Raw genomic sequence first — 20,685 nt, 5'->3', positions numbered from 1 at the left:
GTTAAGGATTTGGGTTAGAGGGTTAGATTGTTGGGAATAGAGGAATATGGTTAGAGGGTTGGTGCTAGGGTTAGGTGGTTCGAGGTTAGGGTTAATGCAGGATTAATTTTTGGGTTACGGTTACAGGGTTAGAGAATAGAGGTTAGGGTTAATGTTAAAGTTGAGGTTACTGGTTTAAGATTAGGTTTGGGAAGTTATGGTTAAGGTTACGGTTAGGATTAGGATTAGGAACATAGGTTTAGGTTTTGAGGGGTAACGGTTAAATGGTTAGGGTTAAGTCTAGAGGGTTAGGGTTGGGGTAGTGGAAGGGGTAGGGGTAGAGGGTTAGGATTAGAGGGTTCGGGTTAGAAGATAAGGGCTATGGTTAGATGGTTAGGGTTAGAGTTTAGGGTTAAAGTCGGATTAAGGAGGTTTAGGTTTGGGTTAGAGGGTTGGGGTAGGGGTTAGGCTTAGAGTGTTAAGGTTAGTTTAAGGGTTAGGGGTTATGGGTTTTGGGTTAGGGTTAGAATGTTAGGGCTGGGTTGGTTTAAGGTTGGGGTTAGGTTTTGAATCAGGGTGAGGGATATTTCTTAATATTTATTCTCTTAACATTATGACTTAAATCATTAATTTATATGATATATTTTCATAAAAATAGGGGGAAATTAATTCTGGGTAATTGTATCTATAGAACTCTTGTAGGAAAATTCAACCAAAGTATACGTTAAGTATGTATTTCCTATGACTTATTTCGATTTTTGTAAGTAAACCTCATTTTTGTTGTGGGACAAAATGTTTTAGGACACTTTTTCTTAAATTAATTTGGAATTTTCAGGATTGTAAGGCGCACCAAAAAAACTAAAATTTAAAGTGTGCCTTACAACCAGGTGTGCCTGATATACTGGACTGTCTCAGAAAATTAGAATATTGTGATAAAGTTCTTTATTTTCTCTAATGCAATTAAAAAAACAAAAATGTCATACATTCTGGATTCATTACACATCAACTGAACTATTTCAAGCCTTTTATTATTTTAATATTGCTGAATTTGGCTTACAGTTTAAGAAAACTCAAAAATCCTATCTCAAAATATTAGAATATCATGAAAAAGTATACAAGTAGGCTATTCAACTAATCACCTGAATCATCTAATTAACTCGAAACACCTTGCGAGGTTTCCTGAGCCTTAAAAACACTCAGCTTGGTTCAGTAAACTAAATCACAAGTATGGGAAGGACTGCTGATCTGACTGCTGTCCAGAGGACCATCATTGATACCCTCCATCAGGAGGGTAAGACACAAAAAGAAATTTCTCAAAGAGCAGGCTGTTCACAGAGTGCAGTTTCAAAGCATATCCACAAAAAGTCTGTTGGAAGGGAAAAATGTGGCCGGAAACGCTGCACAACCAAGAGAGATGACCGCAGCCTTAACAAAATTGTGAAGAAGAGCCGCTTCCAGAATTTGGGGGAGCTTCAAAGACAGTGGGCTGAAGCTGGAGTCCAGGTATCAAAAGCCACAGTTCACAGACGTGTCCGGGAAATGGGCTACAATAGCCGTATTCCCATGGTCAAGCCACTTCTGAACTCAAGACAACGGAAGAAGCGTCTGACTTGGGCTATGGAGAAGAAGCACTGGACAGTTGCAGAGTGGTCCAAAGTCCTCTTTTCAGACGAAAGCAAGTTTTGCATTTCATTTGGAAGTCAAGGCGCCAGAGTCTGGAGAAAGGCTGGGGAGGAGCAAAATCCAAGTTGCTTGAAATCCAGTGTGAAGTTCCCACAGTCAGCAATGGTTTGGGGAGCCATGTCAGCTGCTGGTGTTGGTCCACTGTGTTTCATCAAGTCCAGAGTAAATGCAACTGTGTACCAAGAGATTTTAGAGCACTACATGCTTCCATCTGCTGAAAAGCTCTATGGAGATGAGGATTTCATTTTCCAGCATGATCTGGCACCTGCCCACAGTGCCAAAACCACCAGTAACTGGTGCACTGACCATGGCATCACTGTCCTTGATTGGCCTGCTAATTCCCCTGACCTGAACCCCATCGAGAATTTGTGGGGTATAGTTAAGAAGAAGATGAAAGACACCAGACCTGCAAATGCAAATGAGCTGAAGGCCGCTATCGAAGCATCCTGGGCATCAATAACACCTCAGCAATGCCACAGGCTGATTGCCTCCATGCCACGCCGGATTGATGCAGTAATCCGTGCAAAAGGATTCCCAACCAAGTACTGAGTGCATCAATGGACATTTTCAAATGTTTGATTTAGTTTTGCTGTTATAAAATTATTTTTTTACTTGGTCTGAGGAAGTATTCTAATATTTTGAGATGGGATTTTTGAGTTTTTTTCAGCTGTAAGCCAAAATCAGCAATATTCAAATAATAAAAGGCTTGAAATAGTTCAGTTGATGTGTAATGAATCCAGAATGTATGACATTTTTGTATTTTTAATTGCATTACAGAAAATAAAGAACTTTATCACAATATTCTAATTTTCTGAGACAGTCCAGTATATGATAAAAATAAAAATGCGTCATCACTATGAAATCCATAATTTCATTTTAGGGAATGAAAATTTGTATGATTTTGTTCTAATAATTGAGTTTTTATTTCCACCACTTTTTTATGCAACCTTTGCTCTTAGAGTAGTTTTATTCACGTGCGCCTTATGGTCAGGTGTTTAAAATATACAAATCTTTTTGAGAAGGACTATGTTTTTAGTCTGGAAAAAAAATGCACCTTTTATTTCAAAGAAACTAAAATTAATTTCCTTTTTTCAGTTGAGTGTGACCTCATGTGACAGAAAAGTCCGTTGAAGGGAGCCTTTGTGCCTTGAGTGAATAAAACAAGCCGCGTGACCTGGTTTAGTGCACGTGCAGACGTGTATGTTTGTTATTCTGTTCTCGTGCGGCGTCTCCCGGAGGTTCGAAAACCTGTTCGGAGCCGGATCAAGTTCTTCTTCTCTTATTTTTTAGGGCGGACACCTGCACTTAAACCTCTAAACTTTACCCTAACACTTTTCCTTCTTTTCTTTTTTTTTTTCTAAAATTTTCTTTCCCGCACTAATTTTTGGCATCCAAGGCTTATTTTGTGTTCATTTATGAGTCCAAAAATTCTGATGGAAAATAACACAGTCTAGAGACTCCAGCAAGCCAGTTGATCCAGTGTTACTATGGCAACAATAGAATAGGCTTTGGAATCCCAGAAAGTTTTGTGTCAAGGCATCATATTTTTTTATGGCAACTGCAAATTACTATTGTCCTCACATTGTTTCCCTGTGCACCTCTATGTCTTATTTCATTTTCTTAAAAATATGGTGTCTATTGTTTTTCGAGGGGGGTCAGCTGTGTGAGGTGTGGGACAGACCGAAATGCAGGAAAGAAGGATGCGTAAAACAAGGGATGGGTGCCAATAGGCTGTACTTGCCCACGACACACCATAGGAAATGGTGCCCCTACGACTAGTAAAGGGATCCAACCACCCATATATATATATATATATATATATATATATATATATATATATACTGTATATATAATGTGAGTGTGTGCGTGCATGTGTGTGTGTGTGTGTGTGTGTGTGCGTGATGGTTGTCTCCAGAGTAAGTATGCATTATTGAATGACTAACTTTTATGTACGAATCGCCCTCTTTTAATCTAAGGAAAGCTTTTTTAAGGCTTTGATTTTTTTGCGACTCCAGAAATAATTGTCTTTTTGGTGTTTTTTGTGGTCTGTTTCAAAATTTTGGGTTGCCAACCCCTGATTTAGCACCTTCTAGTGGTAAAAAATATCAAGGAAAGTAAAATGGTGCAGTTTGGTCACTTTTCGTCTCCGTAGTTTGTCTTTTTCTTTGTGGTTTTTAGCACTCCTTTTGGGTGGCACGAATACAGCGAAATCTATCGGACAAATAATGCACACTGTCCCTTTGAAATTTGTTGTCTTACTAGCAGAAGGCTTTTCACAGCTTTGGACCAAACTTAGTTCCAAAAAACGGGGCTATTATACATTTACGACTGTTTTTTTCGTTGTGGTCAGTCAAACTCCGAAACAAAGATTTTGTACCCTAGTTGTTTGTTTGTTTTCACATTTCTGCGTGTTTTATCTTTCTCTTTTTTTTCAAGTGCGACCTTAAAATGATCGATGACACATTTATCATCCATGTAGTGTTTGCCCACTCCAGTAAGTTTGAATGGTAATGAACGACACCTAGCGGTGGATTAAGGAGTCGAATGGAGGTTTTATCGTAATTCTAATGCATGTAATTTATACCCAACGGAACACTGTCATTAAGGATCGAAATTCTGCATAGTCTAATAACAACAAAAAAGTTGCTTACTATCGTTTTGCACTCAGTTTCCCGTCATTCACTACGTCGTTGCCGTCATCACAACGCGCCAGAAGCTATCTTCAGTCAGCGTGTTTCAAATTCAAAGGTTCCACACGTAAAATCCACCAGAGCCTGAAAAATTGACGACATAACTCTTTTTTTTTGTGTTATAAGTTGTTATTTGCGAAGATGACGGATCCGAAAACGCCCCAAAAGAGTCTTCATATTTTGCGAGAGAGTCCCAATGAACTGATGTACAACTTCTACCTAAAGGCTTCCCTGTTGTTTCAAGAAAGCTGTCCAGAGATGTCCCGATTTTTCCTGTAAGAAAACAATATATTTTTAAAATTAATTAACACTTCATGAGTCCAAATTTATGTCCTTGCTGGGGTTACGTTTGGTTGTAATGGCGTGAAAAGAACGTGGTCATTTTGAGACTGTATGTTCCGCCGTCCAGTGGTCAATATTTGTATAGGCATCACCGACGTGCATTATAAATAAAAAGTTAATAGTCTGGAGGTGAGCCCGTAGGTCACATGCAGGCTCCCAGGCGTTTTCACCCGGCCCGCCAAACGAAAATGGTCGAGTTAAAATGGCAATATTATAATAGTAAATGAAGTACTACAACAATTTTTTTTTTGCCAACTTTGAACCCATTGTCCCTTTGTGTCTACAATTAAAATACTACAAAAATACTGTAAGATTAAAATACTACAGAAATACTAAACTACAAAACTGAATATCAAATGATTACTTAAAACAGGGAACATTTATATTATTTTGTTTTAATTATGAGATTTTGAAAACCAACTAGATTATACTAATATATTAAAAACAAATGTGAAGAAATAGAACATGTAGATGTTTGCATGTACAGTATACTTGTTAATAAATTAAATAAATTGGATAGGTCTCCAGATTGGCCCCTTGACCAATTTTTTTTGAAGAAAAGTTCCCCTACTCCAAATAATTGCCCACCCATTATCAAAACCCCCATGTTAAAATCAAACTGCTATTATTTGTGTAATATAATTATTTTCTTTATGCAGGTACCTTCTTTTTTTCTGCCATATTTTTTGACATGGGGACTGTCCAATTAGCCCAGCCACATACAGGACTGTCTAAGAAGATTACAATATTGTGATAACATTGTTTATTTTCTTTAATGTAATTAAATAAACATCGCACACATATTGTATCCAGTAGAAAAAAATAGGCGACTTCATCCTGCGTGGTAGAAAAGCCGAGAAAAAAAAGCGATCCAATCATTTTCTCAACCGCATCAAGCTTTCTTTTTGCACTTTCATTTCAAAAGAAATGGCTCGCCTCTTCTTTACACTTTACACCAACCATATTGAATGGTTGCACGAGATATTAACCAATAAAAATGTCAAAGTTCTTGGCGTGCTGGAGATATACAGTACAGTATGCTTACACACAAACTAGGAAGAGGAAGCAAATTTCTTCTTCGGGGTGGCTGCTGGGTGAGCTCTCAGAGGGCATGGCGGGAAGAAGCACGACAGTAATGTCCTGTACTCGGAAAAAGGTGCACAATCCAAACTCTAACTTACAGCAATGTCCGGATATTTTTCGACATCCCCAGAAAAATGTGTTATCTACCATTTTTCGTAACACGAATGTTCGCAAGAATGGGTGCGTCTGTGTTTACAAATGTCACTTCATCATCATCATCATCACTATTTTCACCGTCGTCCTCATCATTATCATTGCTGTCTCCAAATATTTTTATCATACTATATAATAACAGTATCTATTATAATAACAACAATTCTCATTGGTGCTCATAGTGACAACTGACTGTTTTGTGCTGTATGTTGTCCATTGTGTGAATTATCTTTGAACCTTGTGCTATAGGGGGGTCGCGCCCAGGCAATAGGACCACCCAGTGCTAAGTGTCCTGATCTGTGCATTAAAAAGACAAGACATTGGAGCTTGAGCCATAGCAAAACTCCCACTTGCCTGTCCTAACTATGAGTTGATTAAAAGTTATCTCTTTGTGATTGCATCTCAATTTATTTAATTTTTGTTTAGTTTATTCCATAATCACCCACATATTTATTCACCTCATTGTTTTGTTTGAAAATATAGATCTAGATTCACTGCATTTGCATAATATAATGGTGACAGCATTATAATAACAATTACAACGTTAAAACAACAGAAATAGTCATTTAATTAATAATGATAATAACAAAAAACAAAAATAATAGTCATGATAATACTTATAGTAGTAACAGGGATGTGATTTTTCCGACTATAGTCGGAATTCCGACTTTTTCACTTGCGTAGCAAACAAATCAGACTGTCTCACTCTTTCCTTTACTGCTCTGGCGCACCCTAGAAAAATTGCATAAATTGGCCACATCGTTGCACAAGCTGCAGGGTCTGAACTGCATTTGAACTGACCTTGCAGTATTTACAAAAAAAATCAGGTATGTGGGCAAATTATTTTGTTATTTAAATCTTCTAAAGATGTTAAATTATTAATTTAAGCATGGTTTTGGACAAGTAAATTGCTTAAAACCCAGGAGCTTTGGGGGGGCATCACCCCCCCACTGGGCTCTGCCCTTGGCCCCCAAACCCCCGGCTAGGTTTCAGACTTTTTCTCCTCACCTCAATCACATCCCTGTAGTAATAACAAGCTTAATTATTAGCGTGACCCATCAATTGACTGTATAATCTGATTGGAAAAGGACCACTGCCATTATTCTGATCATGTAAGCATGCATACATATCTGATGAAGGTCTTAGGCCAACGGCAAGTATTTCAATTGTGTCTTTTGGTTAGTCCTTGTATATTCATTAAAGTCATTTGGTTGTTTATTTCCCTCATCCAAGATATTTTGATGCCCCAAAGCACTGTGGGACTTGGAGTACAGAGAACTCACACACAGTTCCTACATACTCGCAAACGTGACTTATTCAGGGTTATTTTTTTTTCCTCTGGGCATGCCATTAATTCAATAAGATTACTCTCAAAATCTAAAATTCCCGTTCCAATTGAAACATTACTTTGAGTAATTAACAAAAGCCCAGTCGAGAGGACATTTCTGGCTTGCAATACCGCAGCATAGCCATCAACATTGTAAAGGAACTGTTCCCACCCAAGCCACCACCTCTTTGACCTGTTGGCCTCTGGTAGGCGCTAAGCTGCAACAATTAATTGAGGAAATCGGTGAAACTCGAATTTTGAAAGGGTTGACAACTAGCCTGATAATCAATTCGTTGAATCGCATGATTTAGGAGCCAATAAGTACGTTATATCAATGCAAATAAGAGTGCACATTTGTCCGTTGTGACGCTGAGAGTTGTGCCTTTTGGTGTAACAGAGAGCACCAAGGCCATTTTCGATAAAAAGGTTATCTTATAATTTTAAAAATACTTTTTATTGAACATGCAACAAAATTGGCATGAAATTTTCAACTTTGTAGTCTTTCACTCTTTCCTCATGAAACAAAGTAACAGTTTTCAAGGGAACAGAAAGTAGTGCAGAAGTACAGAGAAAAACGTCAGAAAATAAGTAAATAAAGAAAAATTATTACGACATTTTTAACTCTACACAAGTCTTGAGCATATTATATATCGTCGTTATGTTGGCAATGTTTATCATATTTAAAGATTTAACCCAAAAAGAAAAAAGTGGAAAAGTGGGTTTACATTTTTGATAAAAACTTTTGTAGATAATTTATTTTGGCTACAAATAAAATGAAATGAATTGCTCTTTTTTGTTTAGTAGTAAGTCGGTATGTAATATGATCTTCTGGTAAGGTGGTAGGAAAAGTAAATCTTGCATATATTTGTATGTAGTTTTGTTTATTGTCAAGTTAATTGACAAACACTTTTTAAAATTGTTTTATATTATAAAATATTCGGCTGTTTTGTGCATTTTTTCATCCGTCCAAAACGTTGAAATTTGAATAAAGAGGAGGAAATTACAAATTTCTTTAAGAAATCTTACTCATGGATTAATGAAAGCAAAAGGAAGTGGAATATGGAGGAAGAAAACGAGTGACGAGAAATAAGGCCGCAACCCTCAAATTTTAAATCCAATGTATGGACGCATTTTGGTTTTTATTCAGTTCCTGTGAAGACGGAGCTGGATATGAGCAACACTGTCTGCAGACTTTGGCGCTGTTTTTTATTTTAGATGCTCCATTTTATTTTATCATTTTATCAATCTTTTTCCAATGCCATAGAAATCCAGTAAAGGTTCAAGTCTTCATTCACGCTTTTTAATTTCGGTGGTGAACTCTGGTTGAATCCAGCCAGCGTTTATTGAATTTCAGCGTTTCAAAGTGAGCTGGGAAACAAGAGATAGGAAATAAGTAGCTAATATTCCTTTCTCCTGTTTATCTCCCACAACCTCCTAGCAGATTAAATCCACGTGAACCCCTGAAACAAAAAATCCCTCCATTGATTTAAGGCCTAATTCTAGGCAGCCTCACTCCAAAGACAGCTCAATTTTGTCATTGCTGGCGGTTGTGAGATATCTTGCTGGGTTGCCATGTATTGTTTGGCAGAGGGCAGGATGGCTTCCTTTCCATTTTGGCACTTGGAGCTACCAAAACTGCTGATAATCACTCACTGGATCTCAGAACTTAGGGCTAATTCAGGGGTGGATCTATTGTTTGAGTGACGGGGTCACATTGGCTTCCAGGATTTGGCAAAAAAAAAAAAGATTGATTTGACCTTGGCAATACATGAGGAAAGAAATCATATAGTGCTATCCAATTTTCTCGTATCGTCTCTGCTTTTTTAAAGAGTCATACCTCGTTTTTTTTATTTAGTTTTTTCCTACTTTTTTCATTACCACTTTTTAGTAATTTAAGAACGTACAAACATCAACATTAAATATTTTCAATTTTAGTTTAGGTCTCTTCAAGTCATGTTTATATGTGATGCACTTAAAAACAAGAAGTCTCAAAAGGGCTGTACAGACTACAGGCTATTATTACACCATCGCATGATCTGAAACCTACATGAGGGCAAGAAAAAAACTCAAAAACCTCAACATGAGGGAAAATGAAGAAACCTTGATAAGGAACCCCACATGAAGTTTTCCCCCTTCCAGGATGACGGGGCTGCAATGGATGTTGCAAGGGCACCAAGAAATATTGGTAGGCTGAGGCACAGTCCCGTCGTCATCCCATCGATGTAACCCCCTTAGCTTAGCATCAAAGTCCGACCAGCAGCCCTGCTCTGTAAGTGGGTTGGCCACTCACGGAGATCCCGTGCCCCTTTGAAATTATTATGGGATATCAAAGATGGCATAAAAATTGCCCAAAAAGTCACTATTCAGACTCAGTCCCAACTTTATGAGCTCCTGGCGAATGTAGGCCTTATTGGCCAAGAATGTGTCCAGGAGGGAAAGCAAAATAGACAAAAGAACAGTAACAAATAGAAAAGTAGTTGAAGAGCCATTAGCTACTTCATCCATGTGCGCCACCATCTTGCTCAGCATCCTTATTATTTATAGAGTATTTTATTTGCTGTTTAACACTTGATACAAGACAATGAATATTTTAAAGCCCAAAATTTAATCAAATGAGTTGAAAACTTCCCAGTGAAAATGTGTGCAAAATATCATAATAAAATACATGATAAAAATAACGAATACACAAAAATGTAGCTTGCTTTTTGAATGTTGGCCTTAAGCCACTGTACGGATTGATGGCTCATAAAAATATGGGAAGGAAGAAACAAAGGGGTGCTCCAAAACTGCAATATTTCGTTCAATTAGTGGTACTTCAGTTACCATTTTACATGATCTTTATATTTTTAAAATGTTTGTTTGGTCAGCCGGATTACAAATTTGTATTTGGCGGGCGGGCTGTAGGCTGTAGTTTTGATATATATTGTTGTTTAGGTTTTTACCTCACTTTACATGTGCTATGTATCATGTGTCTAATTTGTCTTTTTGTTGTTGTCATTTTTTTCCACAGTGAGAGGCATTTTGGTAAGTATTTGTGCCCAGTTAATATCAATTTCCATTTTTTTGGGTCGGTTGCCCCGTGGTTGTAAGCTATCAAGTGGCTATTTGTCAGTGTTGATAAACTTCAGTAAATTCCCCAGCTGTCTGGGGTCATGCCAGACCAAATCTGTAGCCCTAGCTATCATAGCAATGTGAGCCTACACAGCCAAGCCATATCACTGTCATTGCCTGAAATAGAGCCAAGCTGTTTTCCGCTAACAGCTATAGCAGGGGTCGGGAACCTATGGCTCTTTCTATGAGTATCTGTGGCTCAGAGACAAATTTGATTGCATGCAAAATTTCTCCATCTTGTTCAAAACTTGAGTTGTCTATCCTATTCAGGTACACGCAAAGCCAAACCAAAGCTAAATAACATGGTATTACTTTGCAGAATATATAGGGCACGTTTTTCACTACAATTTACAGTCAAGTTGTCACACAAAAAAAGGGGGAAAAAAAACTCGTTTTGGCTGTACAACGCTAAAGAATCCTTTATATAAAAGTTCACTATATAATCTGTGTTCAGTGTTCAGCTGCCTTATGATGAATCCACAGAACTGTAAATACGCCAAAACACCGGAAGAGAACTTAGTCATTTGATTGGGTGAGTGGGAGGGATGGGTGGAACTATGCAAAAAGTGCACGCACTCCGTCCCATCTCTCGCCCTACGCCGTCTGCGCCAAAAGTGAGCTCATCAGGCTCCCTATTTGCAGAATGTTGTGACGTTTTTACACAATAACTGCTTGCATCTGGTTTTGAAACCAATATGTATGAAAAAAAGGGTCAAAAGGAGTTTAACCGATCTTGAGTAATTGCAAGAAAGAGACAAGTTTAAAGTGGTATGTTTGTTGATTTTGGGACAGGGGCTCTGGCATTATTCTCTTTTCAGAATTTTTATCAAATCATCAAAAATAAATGTGCTGAAGACTAAGCTTTTGTTTGGGGCGCGGGTTTAGCAATTTAGTAAATTTGTCTCATAATATATGGTGTGGCTCTTTCCCAAAATAAAATTAATATTTTTTGCTTTTATGGCTCTTTGAGTCAAAGAGGTTCCCGACCCCTGAGCTAGAGCATGGGTGTCAGAGATAAGGATCGTGAGACAAACCGAGGGAAGCACAAGGAAAAAGAGCCACAATGATCTGCAGTGTAAATATGTCCACTTGATGTCACTAAAGCCAGGCACCACTCGCAAAGCAAACTGTCAACTGCAGCTGTCTGCTGACTACTGTTTATCAACCAGAGAACATTTTATTTTATTTACCTTACTCATTCAGTGCCATAAATACATTTTCAAAAGCATTGTCCCTAAATGTCAAAATGTAAAAATATGTTGTTTTTGTTTGAAACTATTTTAAAGGCTTTGGCGCATCTCTTCCGATAGTATCAAACCCGTGGGAATTATATCAGTGCATAATTTTAGTCCTGGCAGCACGGCGGCGCAGTGGTTAGCGCGTGCGCGGCACAGTTCTAAGGTCTTGGGAACCTCCTGTGTGGGTTCAAATCCAGCTACCGGACTTACTGTGCGGAGTTTGTATGTTCTTCCCGTGCTTGCGTGGGTTTCCTCCGGGCACTCCGGTTTCCTCCCACATTCCAAAGACATGCATTTCAGGTGGATTGGCCGGTCCAAATTGTCCCTAAGTGTGAATGAGCGAGCGAGTTGTCTGTCCTTGTGTGCCCTGCAATTGGCTGTCAACCAGTTTAGGGTGTCCCCTGCCTACTGCCCAATGATTGCTGGGATGGGCTCCAGCACCCCCGCGACCCTACTGAGGATAAGCGGTGCAGCTAATGAGATGAGATAATTTCAGTCCTGTGTCCACGGAATGACACCGTAAAGAAGTGTTTAGGCGCCGGCCCATATGCCAAGTGTGTGCAGTGTGGTGATAAAAGCGAAGATATAAGTACAGGCTATTAACGCTTCAAAACTTTGTTCCTTCTAAAACCGATGACAAAGGGCCTTCGTAAACCTCAGAACAGAGAGCAATAATGTTTAGTGCACCTTTGCGATCGTCATGATGACCCGAATCATGTGATAACTTCACCGTAAACATCAGGGTTTAAAATGGTTTTGCAAAGCATGCATCAGTCTTCCATAAGTATAGGGTTCTTGCAATAAAATCTTATTTTGCAAGCAAAAGGTCCTCGTGTTTATGGCAAGCATTGTTTAGATATTGTAGGTATAAAAAACATTATGTATATATATTTGTGATATACATTATATGTATATATTATATAAAAAGCGCCAAAGAAAGTTCCTAGAAGTTTTCTTGGAAACAAGTATTTTTAAGAAACTTAGCAATGTCCAACTGTTTTTTACTCCACAATGGTAAACGCTAGAAGCATAGTTTTTTTTTCTAATGAAAGATCATTGTTCAAGCTTTTTTTTAAGTGTCTATGCTTATAAAAATACAGAGCAAAACATTTTGTAGGCTTTCAAAAACAAGACAAACTGGCAAAAATTGTCTGACACAGCACTTCTCATTTGAGATAAACGTCTGGAACTGAGTTAAAAAAGAAGTCATAGAAATTCATAGCAGAAAAATACTTTTAAATCATTAAATCAATCATTTAAATTAATTGCACCTAAATTAGTGTTTGTGTGTGTTTTTGTATCACTTTCCAGGTGGTATGAGTGTACATTAGTCAAAGCTAGGGTGCGAAGTTTGAAGTGTCCTTAAAAAGTTTATAAAGTTAAATATTTTCTCTATGAAGCATGTGTGAACAATGCCCAACTTTGTTCAAAGAGCCTTTGTATATCTGCTTGTATCTTACTTTTATCATCGGTGTTCCTACCACGGAGCATAGTACATCAGAGGAAAGGAGGCGGGGTGTAGGCTAAAGGACAGTGGATTTATGCGGTTGCTCGTGGTTTTTCTAATTCTAGGATGAAAATGCTGAAAGAAAGAAGACAGTTTCAATTACAATCCAAAAGCCAACCCAAACCCCCCAAAAAATGAAAAAGAGTTTGTTTGAGCGCGTCTTAAGAATATCACATACTTGCACGCGCAACAAAAGGAGCTGCAATGATAATTTAAGCCAGAAGATGGCGCCAGCATGTCCAATATTTTGAAGTTACAGAGACCACATTTAAATTAAAGGGATAGTCTGTAGACCTAAGATTTATGGCCCGAGCCCGAACCCGAACCCGAGGCAATTTCGGGCCGGGTCGGGCCTGAAATGTCAGTCATACGGTCGGGTCGGGTCGGGTTCGGTCCTGCTTTTTTTTTTTTTTTTTTTTTTTTTTTTAATTAATTAATTAATAATTATAAATATATGTTCATTAAAAATATATACTTAAACTATGTATGGATACTAGACCAAAGAATATAGTAAATCAAATAAATATTATTTGTGTACAATTAGTTGTGATTGCGGAAATCATAGCGTACAGTGACGTTGGTGACTTTTCCATCCGCATTAACAAACGCATTTTGTAAAATACGATCGCGCTTTATTGTTTAAATAAACGCGTTATATAGACTAGAATCTCCCAATTATTATAATTAGCTCGCTTTATTTTGTTTTAAAGCGTATTATATAGAATACGATCGCTTTTGTCGGAAGCGTACATTGACGTTGGTGACATTTTCATCCGCGTTAAAAAACGCAATTTGTAGAATACGATCGCGCTTTATTGTTTAAATAAACGCGTTATATAGACTAGGATCTCCCAATTATTATAATTAGCTCGCTTTATTGTTTTAATAAGCGTTTTATATAGAATACGATCAGGGGGGGGGGGGGGGGATTTGCATAGGAGTCGGAAAAGGGCACAACACGTCAACACCCCCTCAATGATAGTGCCGCGCTAAAATCTTAAGGACGTACTACTACTGCTGCTGTGGATTATGGCCCAATGATCAAGTCGTCAAAATGACGGACGCCCTTAAATGTTTTCGCTACCTCAAAAAAAAAACCCGTCAATGACAGATTGTCGCTTAATGTAACATCTGCAGTGCAGACACAGAAATATAAGAGATGTAAATGTTTATACAGTTTTATTTAACTTAGGCCTAGATGTTGTAACAAAAGGCAGAGTTTAATTTGTTATCATAAATCACCCCTCCTTATAAATAAAATATGTAATTTCGGGCCCCCTCGGGCCGGGCCAGCAAATCCAGTTAATTAGTCGGGCTCTGTCCGGGTCGGGTTTAATACCCCTCGGGCCTGCGTCGGGCTCGGGTGCTTTTTTTTGGCCCGATCTTACCTCTAATAGTCTGTAATATTTGAACACTAGATGTCACTGGATTGTGCAGTGCAAGAAAAAATGAGTAAGAAGGTTAGAAATTATGGAAAGTCATAATGACCAAATCCTACTGATTTTCCTTTTTTTCCCGACATTTTGTAAAGGAAAAAAAGAATAAGAAAAAATGGGATGAAAAAAGATTGAAAGAAATCGAGAAGACAAAGTTAAAAGGGGGGAAAAAAGACAAAAAAAGGTTTTATAGGGTTAACCTTAGCACCAAGATTGCTGACAACTTCCTCTACGTGAGGCTAATGGTATGTCAATTTAATTCAAATTTCTCCACCTACAAGAATTTGTAAAATGCACCTAATAAAAAAATGCTTTTTTAAATTAATTTATGTTTTTTAACCACTAAGAAGTGCTAAATAATACACACTGTCCCGTTAACTATAGTTGAAATGATTTCAACTGCTTTCCTTTTTTTACAAATGCACTGTTATAAAAAGCCACAAGAGGTGAAGTCTTCGTAAAGGAAAAAATGAGGGGGAAAAGGCCTCTAGAATCGTTTTTTTATGGAATCTTAAACCCCTGAATCATAATCCTGAGCCTCCCAAAGATTCCCAACCCTACAGCTATGGCACATTTTTTATGCTACAAGTATGGCCCCCACGAGAATGTTTTTTTCTATGTTGCACCTGAGATAAAATGAGTTTGACACCCCTGGGCTAGAGGGACATTGGGGAATGCTATTTAAAATGACACTAGTGACCATTGTGAATTGCAGACAGAAGGAAACCAAACTCTGTGCAAAGCACGTCTGTCTGCCAGTTTTGCTTCCAGTGGCGTCGTCCCGACAACCAGCAGGTGCGCCTTCGACCTAAATCGCGCCCGTCTCCCAGAATGCAACGGCTTTTGTGGCAGCACGGGCGGGGAAAGCCGCTCAGCCTGGCGCAGAGACGTCTGATTGGACAATTTCGACGCTCCTCTTCTGTCCTGGTGAGAGAAAGCATGTCTAATTGCAAAGTCATAAATGTGGCCTCAAGCCGAGAGCCAAACTAACACTTTTTCAAACGTTGCAAATATAGAATTTTTTTGGGGGGGCCTATTTGTTCTGATAATCTTATATCTTTTATCTCTATCACACGTTTTACTTTGAAGTGCCATGTCTAATCTTGTTTCACAGAAGTCAAGTCACATTTATTTGTATAGCCCCACAAAATGTCTCGAACTGTACAAGATTTTACTAGCTTTTCCCAAAAGAGCTTGAAACGTAGCAGTAACATGGTATTGTATATTATACTTAGAGCTTCCATTTAACACAGGCATGTTGTCAGCCACCTATAAATGTTCAAAAGGACCATTAGAGTCTGTTTTAAAGTTTTCCATAACCCATCACACTAACACCGTATCGATGACATATTAAAATCCACCACCGGTAGTAAATTTATCAGCAGTCGTCCATTTACAACAGGCATGTTTTCGTCCAGCTATAAATGTTCTTAGGGACCATGAGAATCAGTTTTAAAGTTTTCTGTAACATATCAGTATCACAACATTGTTTACATATTTACAGCTCCCTCTGGTGGGGGATTTATCAATGGTCTTTCATTTAAAGAAGGCATGTTTTTGGCCACCTTTAAATGTTTATTTATTGTACCGTATTTTCCGCACTATAGGGCGCACCGGGTTATAGGGCGCACCCCGACGAAATAGTTTTTGGTCCTATTTTTGACATACATAAGACGCACCGGATTATAAGGCGCTACAATGGGAACGTCGACAAAACAGTCAGACGATTCAGTCAAACTGATTACCCCCTTAACATTCCCAAAGCTTGCAAAGAAGCAAATACGTGTCGTAGACACGTGCGGACGCGGTGTCCGTACGATGTCACTTAAATGCGTCATTTCAAATATCATTTGGAAGGTTAAAGTCTTTAATTCACTCAACTCATCACAGCAACATCAAGATTGTTCTAAAACAAGATACCGGGAAAATATAAAGCCGCATAACTCACCTAAGTTCTCACGTTCATTAATGATACGCAATCATGGTCTTCTCACAACCGTGAGTGTAGTAAATCTAGGAGAATAAATAGTTTACAAATACAGACTAATGAAACATGTTTCTTTATGGCGAACTTTAGCATGCTTGCTTTTCAGTCATCTTTTTTGGCCAATTGCAGGGTTTGTTTTGGCCCTCTAGCGTATCCAAGGCTCCGAAAAACTTCAGCCAATAGCGATCGATTTAACGGATGATTGACACATCTTTTTCGGCCAATTGCAGGGTTTGTTTTGGCCCACTAGCGTATCCAAGGCTCCGAATAACTTCAGCCAATAGCGATCGATTTAACGGATGATTGACACATCTTTTTCGGCCAATTGCAGGGTTTGTTTTGGCCCTCTAGCGTATCCAAGGCTCCGAATAACTTCAGCCAATAGCGATCGATTTAACGGATGATTGACACATCTTTTTCGGCCATTTGCAGGGTTTGTTTTGGCCCTCTAGCCAATCCGAGGCTCCGAATAACTTTAGCCAATAGCGATCGGTTCAAATAATGATTGACACATTGGTTAGCCAATGAAACGCCGGTATATAAATCCCAGCATACACCGCGGACTACTCCACGTTAGGGGGAAAATCGAGTCGGCGGCTGTTGCGTAAGTTGCGAGACCTTGCGAATTTAATATTGAGCCATATATATGGCGCACTGTATTATAAAGCGCATGGTCAGCTTTTGAAAAAAATTAAGACTTTTAGGTGCGCCTTATAGTGCAGAAAATACGGTACTCTAAGATGACGTTGACACTGCTCTCTTGTGGCTTCGCTTTGCTGTTGCATTTCTTCTGTCACGATTAACTTTAACTGCAGCGAGCATTTGTTTGTAGGCATTGTCCTATAAAGTTCCGTCTCCCCCTACGGGTAACGCCCAAGATGGCAGATGCATGCAACACCTTCGCAGGCCACCATGAAATGTGTATTGATGCAAGGATTGCGTATCAATTATGGACATATATTGTGGGCCATGAAAAAATTAAGGTAGCATTTCCTTGTGGTAAATTGCAATGGGGAGAGCCTGCAAATCATTTTTGTTGTTGTTTTGTCGCGATTTAATCAAATGCTTACAGTCATACCAGCTCGGTAGCCTAGATGGTAGTGCGCTCGCTTTGAGACTGGGAGGTCGCTGGTTCGCGCCTCGGCCGAGTCATACCTAAGACTTACAACATTGGTACTCATTGCCTCCCTGCTTGGCGCTCAGCATTAAGGGGTGGAATGGGGGGTTTGCTCACCTAATGACTAAAAATGGCTGCGCCCTGTTTGGCTGCGGCTGCATCGGCTTCGTTACAGTTTAACTGTACGGGTCAGGTGTATCGACATTTCGTTCTGTGTGCATTGTTACATAGAATGACAATACAAGGAAATTATTATTATTATTATTATTATATGTCTTGATGAATGCTCACGCAATATAAAAAATTGCATATGTAAATTGCAGATATATTTGTGGCTTTGCAAAATGCATGATTTACACCAGATTTTTATCTTAATGGTACTAAAGAAATTGGAAAATTGGCTGTGAAAGTCCTTAAAAAGTGCTTGAATCTGGCCATGAAAAAAGGTGTCCGAACCCTATTGAATTTTCAACAGGCACAAAAAGACAAATTTTCCTGATATGAATTCACCATTACATGAAAATTAAAACAAACTAAATGCTAATGCTAGTTGCAAATGTTGTGCTAATCACAGCAAATAACCTCTTAACACTAATGAAAATGTCTGAGATGTCAGCTGCTTAATAAACGCTAGTTGGTAATGTTGTGCTAGTCGTTGGCTAAAGCAGTGTTTCTCAACTGGTGGGTCGGGACCCAAAAATGAATCGTGGGCCAGTTTTCAGTGGCTCGCGAGCGTTTGCCTTAGTAGAATAATGCTAAACTGAGAAAAAAATAACTGAGCATCATTTAAATTCCTTTTGTAGATGGATAATAAATAATTCCCTGCAGATGCAAGTTGACCTCCCCCATTTCACACCACAGAAAAAGACAAGATACGTTTGTTTACATGTTGATTGAGCATGGTTAAATGCTGATACAGTGGGATTATATGAGATATATATTTTATCTTGAAGACAAAGCCACTGAAGTGGAGTGCTTTGGATTACAATAACATTTCAGCAAATTAAGCATTAAAGAGAATATTATTACTTGAAGTCGTTTTGCTTTAGCTGGTCCTGTTGTTGTTGTTTTTTTATTTGAATATTTTCTACTACCTCTGGTTTAAACAGCTTTATCCTTTCATCTAAAACATCTGAGATGTGGACATTTGTTCTTAATTTTAATCACAGCTTATAATTAGGGTGCCACGGGGGTCCCGAACTCAGACCAGTTGAGAACCACTTTGCTAAAGCAATGCTAGACGATACAAATACTAAAGCTAAAAGCGAACCGCTAAAGCCATAAAAACCATTAACCTAAAATAAGAAAGGATTCTTTTTGCAGCTTTCATTCAATTTGCTTTTTTTAATTGAGAACATAGATGCTATAAGCCGCCCCAGCGACTCTAGCAGCCAGGTCATTCCTGATATCCAGTGCCATTTATGTGCCAGTGACATAAAATGGCATATTTTGTGTAAAAATTGGCTGATACTTATTATTAAAAGATAGTTTTGTATGCTAACTGCCTTCTACGATCAGACACACTGATACGTATGTAACTTAAAATTAATTTCAAACGAATTACCGTATTTTCCGCACTATAAGGCGCACCTTAAAGCCTTTATTTTTTCAAAAGCTGTCCATGCGCCTTATGATACAGTGCGCCTTATTTATGGAACAAAATTAATTCGCAAAGTCTTGCAACTAACTTGCAGCCGCCGACTAGATTTTCTCCCGAACGCCAAGTAGTCTGCGGTGTATGCTGGGATTTATTTACCGGCGTTTCATTGGCTAACCAATGTGTCAATCATCATTTGAATGGATCACTGTTGGCTAAAGTTATTCGGAGGTCAAGGGGAGGATCCTTTTTATCATTTACAGGCTGGCATTGGCTTGAACGGCAAAACAAAGCCTGCAATTGGCCAAAAAAGACGTGTCAATCATCAGTTGAATCGATCACTATTGGCTAAAGTTATTCGGAGGTCAAGGGGCGGATCCTTTTTATCATTTACAGGCTGGCATTGGCTTGAACGGCAAAACAAAGCCTGCAATTGGCCAAAAAAGACATGTCAATCATCAGTTGAATCGATCACTATTGGCTAAAGTTATTCGAAGGTCAAGGGGCGGATCCTTTTTATCATTTACAGGCTGGCATTGGCTTAAACGGCAAAACAAAGCCTGCAATTGGCGGAAAAAGATGAATGCGTATAGCACGTGGCTGACAGCATACAGAAAGCATTTTTTTACTATTTTGTATTTGTAAATATTTTATTCTCCTGGATTTACTAAACTCACGGGTATAGGAGGACCACGGCTGGACATTATTATGAACACAACGACTTCGGTGAGCAACTCTGGCTATATATATTATCCCTGTATCTTGTTTCAGATTGAACTTGATGTTTCTGTGATAAGCGGTGCAGATAATGGATGGAATGGAGTGTCTATTTTTAAATTAAACTCAATTCCAAGTGTTTATTGTCATATATACAGTAAAGTTGCGAGCGAAAAAGAAAATAGAAACTAAGGAATGGTTGGCATTTCTTGAATCCCAAGACTTTAACCTTCCGAATGATGGAACGATGCATTTGAGTGACATCGTACGGACACCGCATCCGCACGTGTTCTCGACACGTATTTGCGTCTTTGCAAGCTTTCGGAATGTTAAGGGGGTAATAAGTTTGACTGAACTATCTGACTGTTTTGTCGACGTTCCCATTGTAGCGCCTTATAATCCGGTGCGTCTTATGTATGTCAAAAATAGGACCAAAAACAATTTTTTCGGGGTGCGCCCTATATCCCGGTGTTCCTTATATTGCGGAAAATACGGTACTCTGATCGTAGTACAAGTATAAGTACACTATTGACTGACTTCTGTTACAAATGTAATTGAGAAAGTCTAATAAAGTCAGGGTTTGTTATAATTTCTACATTACTTTAATGACAATAACCACAACCTAATGTCAATTTCAGTGCATTTTTCATGTATAAACCTTCTAAAATGTGTTGTGTCCAGTGATAACTTTCCCCCTGTTACTCTGATAAGTTTTATA

At 38.6% G+C, this 20,685-nt stretch overlaps 1 protein-coding gene across 1 annotated transcript in view; it reads left to right on the top strand.

Annotated features, from left to right (window-relative positions):
- Positions 1-4,341: 4,341 nt before the first annotated feature.
- Positions 4,342-20,685, top strand: part of rmp24 (ribonuclease MRP subunit p24) — a 30,292-nt gene continuing 13,948 nt past the window's right edge. Inside the window, exons 1-4 of the mRNA XM_088328363.1 lie at positions 4,342-4,410; positions 4,479-4,627; positions 10,268-10,281; positions 15,265-15,476. Coding sequence (XP_088184489.1) covers positions 4,494-4,627; positions 10,268-10,281; positions 15,265-15,476 — 360 coding nt within the window. The 5' untranslated portion in view covers positions 4,342-4,410; positions 4,479-4,493. The remainder of the gene's footprint in view (positions 4,411-4,478; positions 4,628-10,267; positions 10,282-15,264; positions 15,477-20,685) is intronic.

Source organism: Urocampus carinirostris, chromosome 2 (assembly GCF_059441175.1).
Source record: "Urocampus carinirostris isolate Australia breed hairy pipefish chromosome 2, RoL_Ucar_1.0, whole genome shotgun sequence".
NCBI classification, from domain to species: Eukaryota; Metazoa; Chordata; class Actinopteri; order Syngnathiformes; family Syngnathidae; genus Urocampus; species Urocampus carinirostris.
The sequence above is the reverse complement of the archived record's forward strand: the minus strand, read 5'-3'. Positions and strand labels throughout refer to the sequence as shown.